Source organism: Marmota flaviventris, chromosome 4, assembly GCF_047511675.1.
Source record: "Marmota flaviventris isolate mMarFla1 chromosome 4, mMarFla1.hap1, whole genome shotgun sequence".
NCBI lineage: Eukaryota > Metazoa > Chordata > Mammalia > Rodentia > Sciuridae > Marmota > Marmota flaviventris.
In genome coordinates, this window is record NC_092501.1 from 69167731 (window position 1) to 69181649 (window position 13919).

At 37.5% G+C, this 13919-nt stretch overlaps 1 protein-coding gene across 1 annotated transcript in view; it reads left to right on the forward strand.

Moving 5' to 3' along the window:
- The first annotated feature begins 7262 nt into the window (after nt 1–7262).
- Ankrd22 (ankyrin repeat domain 22) overlaps nt 7263–13919 on the forward strand; it is a 35324-nt gene continuing 28667 nt past the window's right edge. Inside the window, exon 1 of the mRNA XM_027949231.2 lies at nt 7263–7563. Coding sequence (XP_027805032.1) covers nt 7543–7563 — 21 coding nt within the window. The 5' untranslated portion in view covers nt 7263–7542. The remainder of the gene's footprint in view (nt 7564–13919) is intronic.

The window sequence follows — 13919 nt, forward strand, 5'->3', positions numbered from 1 at the left end:
AAAAAAAAAAAGAACCAATTTCACTTCCTGGGGGAGCAATGTCACCCCCACTGAGAATGTTTGATTTAAAATAAGAAAAAAAAAAACCCAAATATTGATAGTTAAGGAATAAAATTGTAGTGTCTAGGAAATTTAGTAAGTCAAAATCCTAGAATCAACCATTCAGACATAAGCCTGTTCATGCTCTTATTTCACAGATTTCTTATCATAAGGGATCTTTTAGACTTCATGCCCACAATCCTAATGAATATGAAACCCTGGCCTCCAAAGCATTCATCAGAAAGTGAGTGTAGCTATTGAAAGAGTAGGAGTGATAAGGTAGAGGGTATTATTTCTTCTACAACTTCATTCATTTTATGTGAAAAATCTTCAGAATCTCAAATTCAAATACATTTAAATACAAGTGTAAAACTGTATGTGAAGCCAGATAAAAATGTTAAATTTGTCACTGTACTACTTCTTTTCCAGGCTTTTGTGTGGGAAAGATAAAAATATCATCTTTACTCAAAGTGGCCCTAGACCTCCAGCTTCAGAATCATCTGGAAAGCTTAATACACACAGGTCTTCAGGTCCTCACCTAAAGACTCTAGCTCACTGCCTCTGTGAGTGTGGGAATTTACATTTAAGCAGGCTCCCAAGTTATTCTCAAGTACATTACATAAAGAAAAATGTGATACTAAGGCCATGACAGAGAAAATGCATAGAGGGACTGTGTGTGCCAGACACCAAGAGTGCCTGCATATCCCAAGGAAGGGGAAATCAACCAATACCAATTTATTTAGTCTTGTGTGTGTGTGTGTGTGTGTGTGTGTGTGGTATCAGGGATTAAACCAAGGGCACTTAACCACTGAGTCATATCCCCAGCCCTTTTTACATTTTTTATTTTGCAATAGAGTCTCACTAAGCTGCTTAGGGTCTCACTAAGTTGCTGAGGCTGTTTTGAACTTGTGATCCTTCTGCCTCAGCTTCCCAAGCCGCTGAGGTTACAGATGCATCCACCATGCCTGGCTTCAAAGTCTTAAAAAGTATGGCTCAGACTACTTACAATTGATTTAAAAAAAATAGAGTGTGATTTTTTAAAATATATTTTAAAACTTATGTAGAATCCTTGTATGTCACAGCTTCATTAATCTCTTTAAACAATGCATCATATATGTGGCTTGAATCATAACTGTGGATGTAAGAAATATAAAATAGGGGAGGGGGGAAAGACTAAGAACATTGAAATCAACTTCTGCAAGTTAGTATGCAAGCATCTCCATAAAGTGGTAGGCCATGAATGAAGCACAGGTTTCTGGCATGTAAGTCTGTTACAAGCTGTGTAGTTCTTAGCATTTTGAAAGCAATTTTAAAGTCAACATGTTAAGATGTACCATTTCAGATTAGTGAGTAGTCTGTTTACTTCTTGTGATGGGTTTGTAATTGACAGAAGAAAAGAAAGAACATTTTGATTTCATAGAGTGGTACATGATACAACTTCTTATTCAAGGATAAATGCTTGGTTGGAAAGACCTGGGCCTAGCCAAGAACTGGGGAAGTAGGTCAGCTTCTAAGAGGAAGGACAGGAATTCGGCCAACTACAGGATGACAGACATGACCTTAATAACAATTTAATTGGAAAAAGAAAAAGAAAAAAGCATATGCAAGGCTTGGATTCAATCCCCAGGACTGTAAAAAATAAAATAAAACAAGAAGAAGAAATTTGAAAAGAAAACTCCTTTCCCCATTCACCAAACAATTCTTTATGATAATACAGATCAAAAAAAGTGACAAACTCTGCCAAAACTTGAGACTGTATTTTACAAATCAGAGTGTAATATAATATAATAAACGGTAAGGCTCTACCAGAGAATTGACATACATTATCTCTTTTTTTTTTTTTCAGGCTTAAAAGGCAACAGGACTAAAAGCACATTATTGTGCAAAGTATAAAGTAGGCAGCCTCTTCATCCTAGGTCAGAGTAGTAAGCTCACACCTGAACACTATGGTTTGTCTCATACTGTGAAACTGGCTTTACTACAAAATAGGAAGAGGCTTACAATTAAAGTCTTCCAGCAGATCCCTGAGTCACAGGAAGAGTAGTAGACAGTTTGCAGAAGTAGGTGACTATTTCCAGAAATAGTCGCTCAATGCAACAGGATTTATCAGTAATAGAGTTACTTCCTAGCTTTTTTCTTCCTTTTTTTTTTTTTTTTAAGTAACAAGAAATATAAATGAACTCCCTTGTCTCAGGTATGTTAGGACATCTCAAAAATTAGGAAACATAAATCATAGCATTCCAATGACCAGGGAACCTTGAGTATGACATTTACTCTCTATGTTTCCATTAAAACACGTGATGACAACTAATGCTGTAAGTACACAGTAGGTGATGACACAAAAGTAGAACACACCAAGGAATTAAGTGTTGCATAAGTGCTAAGCAATTAAATGACCTATTTTACATTTAAACTCACAACATGGATATTTTCGTTTTAGGAGCTGGCTGACACCAGTTACCCCTGCATTATCAAAACTTTCTTATTTACTAGGAAAATTCAAAATTGATTTCAAATTCGACGAGATTTTTTTTCAAGTTTGGGAATGTTAAAGTAATACTACATTAAAGTGGAGACCAGGCCTGAAGAATCCCTGAACAGACAAAGCCAGCTAGGCCTCATGAGTGACCTTAATCTTGTCTAGTTTACAAACAAAAGCACAACTTAACTGGGGCTCTTTCTTGTACATTCTTATATTAAAGAAAAAATGAAATTTAAGGTTAGCCCAATCATAAACTACCAGATAACCAGAGACTAGAATAGACCAAGTGAGGCAAGGGCATAACCAATTTTTTGCTTTACTTCCATGTTTACCCCTGGAAAGACTTCGCCTTGCATTCCCTCTCAGGACCTCCAGAACCACTTCCGGTTTGGAGCTGCCCAATTTATGGATCACTGTTGGCTCAAATGAACTATTTAAACATTTTATGGAGCCTCAGTATGTCTTTGAAAAAGAGTAAAGCTTCTATATTAGTGTAAAGAAACAATTATCATTGCAATTTGGCCTCTGAATTCTGTATTTAATTTAAGTTAACAAAATAATAGCATTCACAAGCAGGAGAATTATGGAAAGAGATGGAAAACATAGAGATGAGAAAAAAAAGACTGTTCCATTTCTTATACTGAGGATTATTAATCTATTATTAATGACTAAAAATTATAATCTCAAGTGTAATTTCTGCTCTAAAGCCCAGAATCAAATAACAAGCTTCCTATTGGAATTCCCACTCACCTATGTCCTTTAAACAAAATTTGTAAATCTGAACTGGTCCTCTCCCTAGCCCTTCCCTGATCTTGCTCCTCAGTGTTTTTCATTTCTGTGAAAAGAATAAAAATCTATCAAAATTCCCAGCCAGACATACGCACACAATTCTTGCTCTCTTTCCCATATCCTCTTTTTTAGCGGAGGTGGGAGATGTGGGGGGTCGAGGGGGTGTAGAGGGTCGAGGGGTGTGGGGGGTTGAAGGGTGTTGGGGGTTGCGGGGCATGGCAGAGGGGTGTTGATGATCCAACACAGGACCTTGCACATGGTATTCAAGTACACTACCACTGAGCTACATCCCTAGCCCTCTCATGTGTCTTAGATGCATAATTCCTATTATTTTTAGCTCCTAAACATCTCCAGAGTACTGTGTTAGTTAGGATCCAGAAAAGAAAAGCACACTAGTTATTGAAACCAAATGAATTTAATATAAGGAATTGGTAAGTAGATATTGGAGGACTGAAAAACACAGACAGCACCAGGGTAAAGGGTAGAATCGCAGCAGCTACCACCAGGGATTGGAGTTAACAGAACTGAGAAAAGGGCCCTGAAATTCTGGGACTCAAGCCTTTATATCCTGGCTGCTGTTGGAACCTCAGAATCTCCAGGGAGGAGTTCCCTATATGGGGTTGAGTGAGTGACAGCTGGGGCTGCCCCCCCTGAAGGGTATGAGCAGGCTGGTTCTGGGTGTGTGGCAAAAAGCTGGACTCATTCCTGTTTCTAGGATGAAGGGCCATTGCCAGGATAATGCTGATAGGATCAGAAAACACATAGGAATGAGTATGTGTCTCTTCCTCTTTAGCTTTATGATTTCAGGGGGTAGGAGTGAGGGAGGCACTGGAGCTTTCAGAGCACCAATGTCAGTATCACAGAATGAAAGATGATATAAGGTGCATTTGATGGTAGGAAATAATAGCCAATAACTCATTGTCAATAAAGTCAGTTATTTCTACCTTCTAAGCTCTAGCGCTCGTCGTATTCTCTCAATCCTTGTGGCTGCTCTCCTGATTTGGGTTACTGTGATCTCTCAGTTGGCCTAATGCATTCATGCACCTACTAATTGATCTGGGTGCTTCCTTTTGCCTATGTTGAATTCACCATTTACATAACAGACAGATTGACCTTTGTTCTCTAAGTAAAATTCTAATCATGACAATTTCTTAGTTAAATCCCTCCAATGGGGCCATTAAACAATATTTGAGGGTGGAGATTTCAGGATAAAGCACTGAGTTTCTGTGTAGTACACTCAGCCTGATAAGCTCTACTGAACCCTTATTGAAGGAAGTTTTAGGAACAGACCCTACAGGAGCCAGTCATTCTTCACTGAGAACTGGATGCTGGTTGGCTGAGTTTGGCCACATCTATAGCCAGGATCAAATGAATGTTGACATTAATTCTTTTTTTTTTTTTTTTTTTTTAAAGAGAGAGGTGAGAGAGAGAGAGAGAGAGAGAGAGAGAGAGAGAGAGAGAGAGAGAGAGAGAATTTTGATATTTATTTTTTATTTTTTGGCAGACATTACATCTTTGTTTGTATGTGGTGCTGAGGATCAAACTCGGGCCGCACGCATGCCAGGCGAGTGCACTACCACTTGAGCCACATCCCCAGCCCGACATTAATTCTTGACAGAAGACATTCATGTGTGAAAGTAATTTCCTAGAAGTTCTTTTTCCTGATTTGTCTTTGTAATTATAGGCTCAATTTGCTAGAGAGTGTATCCTGAATGCTTTTTTATAAATGATTTGTTCAGCTGGGCGTAGTGGTGCATGCCTATAATCCCAGCAGCTCAGAAAGCTGAGGCAGGAAGATCACCAGTTCAAAGCCAGCCTCAGCAACTTAGTGAGGCCCCAAGTAACTCAATGAGACCTTGTCTCTATATAAAATGTAAAAAAAAAAAAAAAGGTCTGGGAATATGTCTCAGTGGTTAAGTGGCCCTGGGTTCCAATCCTGGTACAAAAACAAACAAACAACCCCCCCCCAAAAAAAACTGATTATCAGAATTTTTTTCAGAAATATTTCACTATACTCCATTCTAACATTCTATAATTATCAAGCACTCTTCCTTCAGCTCTACTTCACCTGTTGGCTTAGACCAGAGTTTTACACTAGTTTGGAATGAACAATTCTTTGCTGTGAGAATTCATCCTGTGTACTGTAAGATGTTGAGCAGCATTACGAGGCCTTTCCCCACTGAGATATCAGTAGCAAGCTCCCATGCCTAGTTGTGACCACCAAAAGTCTCTCCAGACATTGTCAAATCTTGAGTCTCAATTAAACAACACATTTTTTTTTTAGTATAACTATGTCCCATTCAGTATTGCAGATATGTATCTGAAATTCCAGTAAAACTGAACTTTCTGTATTTTTCTTTGCTACATCCAAAAGTCTACTTGGGGGCAAGAATACCCCTGGTTCATACTCTCTGGTTTAGAATAAATGCAAGAGTTTTATCAATTGCAATGAGAAAATTTGCCCTTTTTTGGTTTATTTTTAGTTAATCCTACATTGAAACACTTAATCTTTTGTCATTATAATGAGTTTTGTTCCCTTAGAACTAGAAGACATTAAGGAAGACATGCAGAATCTAATTAAACAAATTGTGATCCTGATAGAAAACTAAAGAAACCTTCCCTTCGGCTCAGTGTTCACCCAAGGAGTACTGGGCAAGGAGAAGCAGCTGGTAGCAATCTTAGCAAAAAGGCTGTGAGGATGAAGAATTCTGTCCACACAGGTTAGTTCAAAGAGGCCACAGGGGTTTCTTTTTATGCAAAAGATTTGCATCAGAGAGTGAAGTACCTAGGAAGACCAATGTTTTTCTAAGTCCATTGGAAGACACTGAAATGTGTTAGGAAACTAAGGAAATGCACAAGCAAACCAAGCCAAAGAGGAAATGGCTGCAATGTTGGTGGGTATTGCAGGCTTCCATTTCCTCCGACAGACAAATTGCTAATTCTTAAACTCCCAAGAAGTGGCCTCACTGGCAACTCCACAGAAGAGTGTGCAAATCCTGTTATAACAATTGTAAAAATAACTCCCTGTGTCCATTAGCAGAGTAGGAAGAATTTCTGTGAACAGCTGTAGGCACAGGCCTTGGATTTGACCCTAATCTTTGGCCTCTAAGGAACCTTATTTGACTGGGAAAATCAGATCAATTTGCTAGGGATGCACTGTTGCTTTAAACTGTTTCTTTCACGGGAATGTGCATGTGTGTGGGTGTGTGTGTTTTATTTCCAGGGAAGTTAAAAATAGTACAATTGATGATTATGTTAAGTAAAGAGAAAATGCACGAGTATTTGGAATTATGTGTAGTAAATAAAATGTTTACAAAGTTTAAGAAATTTGGCATATTGGCATGTTTAACCAAATAAATTGATGACTCAATTTAAATGCATGATAATTGACTTTAGTTGAGAGGAGAAAAGCAGTCTCTAAAGGCCAGGAAGTACTGGGATGGGGCAGGATAGAGAAGGTTGAATAACGGTACTGAAACACAGTTAGAAAGAAGAAATAAATTCAAGCATTCTACAACTAGAGATGGAAATGCTACTTACTCTTGGTTGAATGATTATGAATTATATATGTGTATCAAATTATCACATCATACCCATAAATGTGTATAATATCACGTATCAATTTAAAAATTTAAATGAAAAGTACATTTATTATTTTATAAGACTGTTTAAATAGCTGGCAAAGTGATACTTGTTAGTAATAACTTTTGGGGAATTTAAGTATTATTTGTCAAACCCTTTGCAGGCACATACAGCTAGCTCTCCTGAGTGAATTTGTTATAGTTTTTCCCAATGACCACTGAAAACTAGATTTTGATAAGAAAATGTCCTACACACATATCCTATTTTGAACCCTAAGTCCTTTCTGCCAATTAAAAAACCACCCTGCCCCCACATCACCCCAACTTTGCTTCCTTCTTTCCTGTACTTTACCACTGGCAGAGTAAACATGACTCAGAAACCGGCTCCTCAGGTTGTAACGTGAAATGATACACCGCTCATTTCATTACAGGGTAAACCAATGCCTTTTTTCATTAGTCTGGTTTCTCTAGAAGGTGTGTTGCTGTCTGCATTTCTGGGAAAAAACTCTCACAAGTGTGGAAAGAAAGGGCTTGCCACCGGTTTGGGCTTCTAGGGATCTTTCTCTTCAGGAAGGATTTTAATGTTCATCAGAAATACCTCCAGAGAACTCAAGAAGCTGTAGAGGTGAAGTAAGCCCGTGAAGAATCAGAATGGGAATCCTGTACTCTGAGGTATGTCATGTTTCTGCATGTAGAATTCCAAACGTATTAAAAATGGATCATGCTTTTAAAGTATAGTTTCCTATCTTTGGTTTTATGTCTTCCTTTCTTCTGTTTAACTTTTTATGTGAGCATTAAGTTAGAAAAAATAAAATCCTGTGTGCTAGAATTTTTGGTGTTAAATATTTTAGCATAAGTTATTCCATAATACTAAAATGTTAGCTTGATCTGAGCTGAGAGCCATATGACACTCATTTCATTTATTGGGATGACTTGGACCTTGTGAAGTTGAGTTTGAGTGGGCTTTTCTCCTGCTAAACATCCAAAGGGAAAGTAAAAATTATACCCAACTGGATTTTCTAAACATCAAAATCAAAAGATTGTCTCTTCTATGGAACCACATGAATACAGTAATACCTTTTACCTTGGTATTTGAAAGAATTACCTTAAGCAATTATTCATAAAGACTACCACTGTATAGAACAGAGAGGAAAGCAGTATATTTTTGATGTTTTGAGTATTTTTTTAATATCTGCTAGATAGAAAATACTCTTTCCTTGTATTGAAAGTAAGTTACTGGAATCAAATAAATCTCTAATGAGGTTGCAGGGAGTACAAAGAACTATGTTAAACAAGAGTACAGGAGGTGTAATGTCATTACTAGTCATGACTTACTTCTTCCCCTCTCCGACACAATTAACCAGTCAGTCTGCATTCCATTCCAAATGATCTAGGGAACCTCCTTGGATGATTTTGACCTACCATTAAAGGCAGTATATTTGCACTTATTTCTAATGCCACTTGTGTGTGGGTACGTGCATATATGTGTGTTTGTGTGATTGTGTTTATAGTAAATGTACAGTTTGATAGGTTTACCATTCTAAGTATATCTTGCTCAGTGATTTGTCTCATGAAGAGAAATATGAAAATAACAAAACAGATAATGTCCTAAAATTCTGCTCTGGTAATTCTAAACTTTAGATGCCTAAGCATCAGGGAGAGGAGATTGTTTAATATGCAGTTTTAAGGGCACCCACCCCAGACAGTGATGCAGTCTGTGGAAGGGTCCAGAATACTACTCCTTAAGAGGAGCATTGCCTGTGATTCTGATGTGGGTGATCAGCTTAGCACCATCCTGAGAGAGATAAATACTCCTCTAGGCTAGTGCTTTTCAAATTTTAATGCACATCTGGATAACTTGAAGGTTTTGCTCAAATACAGGTTCTTATTCTGTAGGTCTGGGTGAGACCTAAGATTATGTATTTCAGTTTCCTGATGCTTACACTGCTGGTCCATGGACCACACTGAGTGGCCAGGCTCTACCTTTGGCCTTGGGAACTACTGTATTAAGAAAAAAAAAGTCTCTACTACAAAAGCAGTGTGATTGTTAGTTGGGTGTTGATTTGGCAAGTGGTTGAGTCAAGGCCAGGCCAGGCAGGACATGCTCAATTACTTTTTAAGTATCAATGAGAATATTCCCAGAAATATTAAGGGTAAAGTAAATTCAAATTTTCTAATAAAATTAAAAATAAATACAATACACACAGACACACACACTCACCTTAGAAAGTACCAACTTACTTGAAGCTCATGATTAATAATGAATCATGAATAGTGTTGAAATAAATGTTGTCACTGTGCAACTCAACACCACAGTTGGAAGCAGATTCCGGGCCCTTCCATGTCATTCTGCTAACCTCCCCACTTGCTCTAGAGCTGGCAATATGAAACAAAGCATGAATCACCTGGGAGGTCTTAGTCATTTAGAAAGATGCTTTTGCTTTTGGCATATGATTTCCTAATTTTCAGAATTTCACCGTGATGTTAAATTTGGATACCTGAACTGATGCCAGGCTATGAAATATTCAGGATCAGAACAGTCAGACTTGAGCTATGGATGAAGATATTGAAGAGAAGTGGGTTCTCTGAGATTGCAAGGAATCTTTGGTTGCTTTTTCTGTCTGTAGGTGGGAGTTACGGGTGTGAATTAGGGGAAACCCCTGGTCTCATTCTGAAGTCAGTGGTTGGACTCTCTCATAGTGATTTTGAAGAGGCTAAGAAGCTCTGGAGTAATTTCTTAAATGCTTAAACGTAACCTCCGCATTTTTTATGCACTGGTAGCTCTGTTTCCTTGGTAAATTCTGTGAGCCATCCATTAAGGAGACAAGGAAAGTCTGCTTCATCCCTAGACATAAGCTGCCTTGAAGTGGCTATTTTTAAAAGCATTTTAAGTGAAAATTCTATTTCTCACTCTGAGTGCAGGAAGCTCCTCTGGATTGGAGACATAGACATCATTTTCCCTTAAAGTTTGTATTGATAATAATTTCACAAAATATTTTATTTATTTATTTTTGTTTGTTTGCACTGAAGATTGAACCCAGTGTTGTTCTACCACTGAATTACATCCCCAGTGCTTTGTTGTTTAATTTGTGAATGGGTCCTACTAATTTGCTGACACTGGCCTCCAACTTGCAATCTTCCTGTCTTAGCTTTCTTAGTCCCTGGGATTACAGGCCTGGCTCATGCAAAATATATTCGTCAGAAAGAAGGAGAAAATGAGAGAGCATCTCAAAGTGGGTCCTACAATCTGTACTAGAGGATAAATTTAGAGATCACTGAAAAGATTGAGCTTTGGAATAATTAACCAATTATGTAAGCTGGACTTTAAACAAGACTGATTCATTTAAACCCTTATCAAATATAATATTTACTATAATCACAAACATTAATTTAGAGTTTGTAACATATCAGGTTCTGTTCCCAAACACTTGGTACATATTAACTCATATGATACAAGAATCTTATGAGTCAATATTATTATCTTTATTTTACAAATGAGGAAATTAGGCAAATATAGTAACTTGGCCAGATATATGCAGCTGAAAAGGATCTATTGGCTAGAGGTCAGGGACTGGGGTATGAAACCTGTGCTTGTCCACTCAGGAAAATAGTTCTTGTATGACTGTTCAACAATTAAGTTATTTTACTACTTTCTATCTTGACAGAGATGCCATGCTCCATAGACGTCAGTATTTTTTTTTCTTTTTCTTTTTTTCTTTTTTAGTGCTGGGGATGGAACCCAGGGCTTCACTCATGGTAGGCAGATAACTCTACCACTGAGCTACATCTGCAGTCCCATGATGGTTGGTTTTAACCACTGTACTATCCTGCCAGGGATCTTCCTCATTAGGGTACTGCCCTTTTCCCTCAATTAAAGAATAGGTAAACTAAACCAAGGTTATCATTAGGTACAATCTATTCTCACCTTGCAAAAGTTTGCTGTACTGAAAAATATTACAAAAGTTGGAAAAAAGGAAGATGTTGAGGACTTAACAAGCTCAGGAACAGAGCTTGTTAGCAGATCTACATATCTTTCATAGACTGTTGGCCTTGTCAGCCGTGGACATGGGCCCCCAAACTTGAAAATTGTTACATATATGCCTTGAAGTGTTGGGAAGGTCTAATTACAAGATTAGCTATGAGCAGAAAAATGCACGTGTGGGCATGCGTGAACACACACACATTCATGCACACACACACATTTGATATTAATTCTTTAGGAATGGATCTATTTTTATCAAAGAAGCTCCTATTACCATAGAAAAAAAGGAATACATTTCAAAGAAATGAGGGATTGTTTTGACACGTACCCTGTCCAGAGAGAACAATTTAGGCTGAGAAGGGCTTATTAGGAAAGCTCATCGATGCAAACGAGGAGGAGAACACAGGGGAGAATAGCGATATGGCTGAAGGGAAGGTCTTGGAACTCTAAGTCAAGAACACCTAGAGTTTGGTCTTGATTGTGTCAGGAATTCTGTGAAACTGGAAGGAAGTTGTTTAACCTTTCTGCTGAACAGTTTTTATATTTATAAAAAAAATAAAAATTAAAAAAAAGAAGAACTGCATGAGATTCAGCTCAGTACTTAATGGGTTATTCTATGATGTGGGAAAAGGCAAGACAAAGACAATGGAAAAAAAATTGCCTCCCTCAAATCTTCCAAGCACTCCATCTGCCTTATTTATATATTGAGCCACTAGCAAGTTTTTGGCATTCTATATGCAAAAGGAGTATGGGTTTTCCATCTCATTGGTTCTATAATTCTTTCCTTGTATACTATAAGTAATTTTACAAATTATAGTGTTGTGATAAGTCTCATTTCAGAAAGGAAATGAAAACTTTAATGTGTGAAAAGCAACTAGGACTGAAAATTTATACATTGACGCATTGCTTCACCTATCCATTTATTTAATTAATTTGTTTATTAAGCACATACTACATTCCAGGCATATGCTAATTCCTGGAATTAGTGGTAAATAAAAGAAAAATAGTCCTTGACTTCTTGGAGCCAATAATGTAAACAAACAAACAAAGAACCCAAACCAATAAAACAATGAACCTACTCTTGACAAAAGTAATTATTAATAGTGAAAAGAAGAATCAAGGAAGCAAGAAGGTTATGAGAGTATACAAGAGGGTTGAGGAGAGGTGTATATATCTAATTAGATTTCACCTGAAAATCTCCTCTTAGTGACATTTGTGCTGAGCTTTGAGAAGTAAGAGTTTAGTCCTGGGAAGTTTAGAAAAAGTGTGCCAGACTGAAAGAGTGTATATGTGGAGACTCTAAAGCACAAATGAGTCAGGACTGCTTGGAATAATCGAGAAGTATGCAAAGGAAGCGCTGGGGGGAGCAGTCCCTCTAGATGTAAGCCAAGAGGATGCATTGTTCATACGGTATTTGAAGACCAATAAAACTGACTAAAAGTTGATTTGCTTTTTAAGATCACCATGTCCCAATGATTCTCAACAATGCCAGTTTAGAACATCAGTTTAACAGCACCCTCCCACTGTTTAGCAGGAAATCCTGGTTTCCACAAGCCTTGAGAGTGCTAGGAACTGAAGTTATAGAGGTCTTCAGGGACAGATCATTCAGGTCTTGAGGGCCATGATGGATGATTTTGACTTAATTCTAAACAGAATGGAAAGCAATAAAAGGATTTTAAGAAAGGGAATAACATGATCCTGTTAATGTTCACAAAGCACTCGCTGTCAGCAGTGGGGGAATAAATTGACAGGATGCAAGAGAAGGTATGGGAACCTGAAAGGAAGCTGTTGTGGTAGTCGGTGTGGTGTGATGGTGGTGGTGGTGGTAAAGATCAGTGTAGTAGACTGTGGACAAATTTTTGGCTGGTTTGGAGAAGCGGAGTGAATGAAAGTTATTAACTAAAGTTGATACCCAGGATTCTGTCCTAGACTAGCCAGGTGATGGTGGTGCTAATGAGAGGGTCAGAGGGACTAATGAGTTTCAGAGTTCTATTTGGACATATTATTTCCCTGATGGGGATGTAGCATGGATACAGGAATGGAGCTCCAAAGAGAGGCTGGGTAAGAGGTAATCATTTTGGAGTTATATGCATATATATGTAAAGCCATAGAAACAGATGGGTTCAGGTAGAGAGAATACGGAGACAGCCAAGGATCCCCAGATCATTATAGAAAGGTTTGGTTCTGCAAGAGAAGTAAGGAAATATTATAGGAAAAACTCCCTCGAACATCTTTTGACCTTGTAACACTCAATAAACATAAACATCTTCAGTCAAATGGTAGATTTTTTTTTAAATTCTGGAAATGAAAACTTAATAATATTCAACTTCTACACATGAGGTTAACTAATTGGTTAACCAAATGTGGTAAATGAGGAGAAACTTGAGTTTCTTAAGTCCTGTAATAAAAGGACAGGACAGGACAGGACACAATGGTTTGTGTTCCAGAAGTTTCACTTCTGTCTCTAAGAGCCTCAAGCAGGAATGTACAATAGTTTAAAAGCTGACCTCTGAGGTCAGAAAGCCTAGTTTTCAAATTCCAGCCCCACCAATTTCAAGGAGGAAAGCAAGAAGAATAACTCACCCAAATCTTGCCCATTAATAAGGAGGAAATCACTTTATTTTACATTTTATAAGATAAACTTTATTTCATAGCTGTTTGCATAGGTATATTAGAATAATCATTTTCAACTAAATAAATTGAAAGTTTTCTTTTTCCAACTGAAGAAATTCCATTTGGCTTTTAAAATGACAAGATTATTTGAGATGCATTAAGGTGTCACAGAAATTTTTTACTTTTAAAATAAAGATTTCATAGAGTCTGTCCAAATTATAATTATTTTAATTAAAAGTCTGTACTGTTTACTTAGTTGTATGAATACTTGTTAGTGCCTAGCTCCCCTCATCTTAAAGCTATTAAGTTTAGAAACTCCTTTTCTTGGAAAACCTCTGAAAAAGAGATGAGTGGGAAGTATTTACTATTTGGGAATTCAGAAAATACTGCAGCAAAATGCTTCACATGCTTTATTAACTGGGAAGTCTCAAAA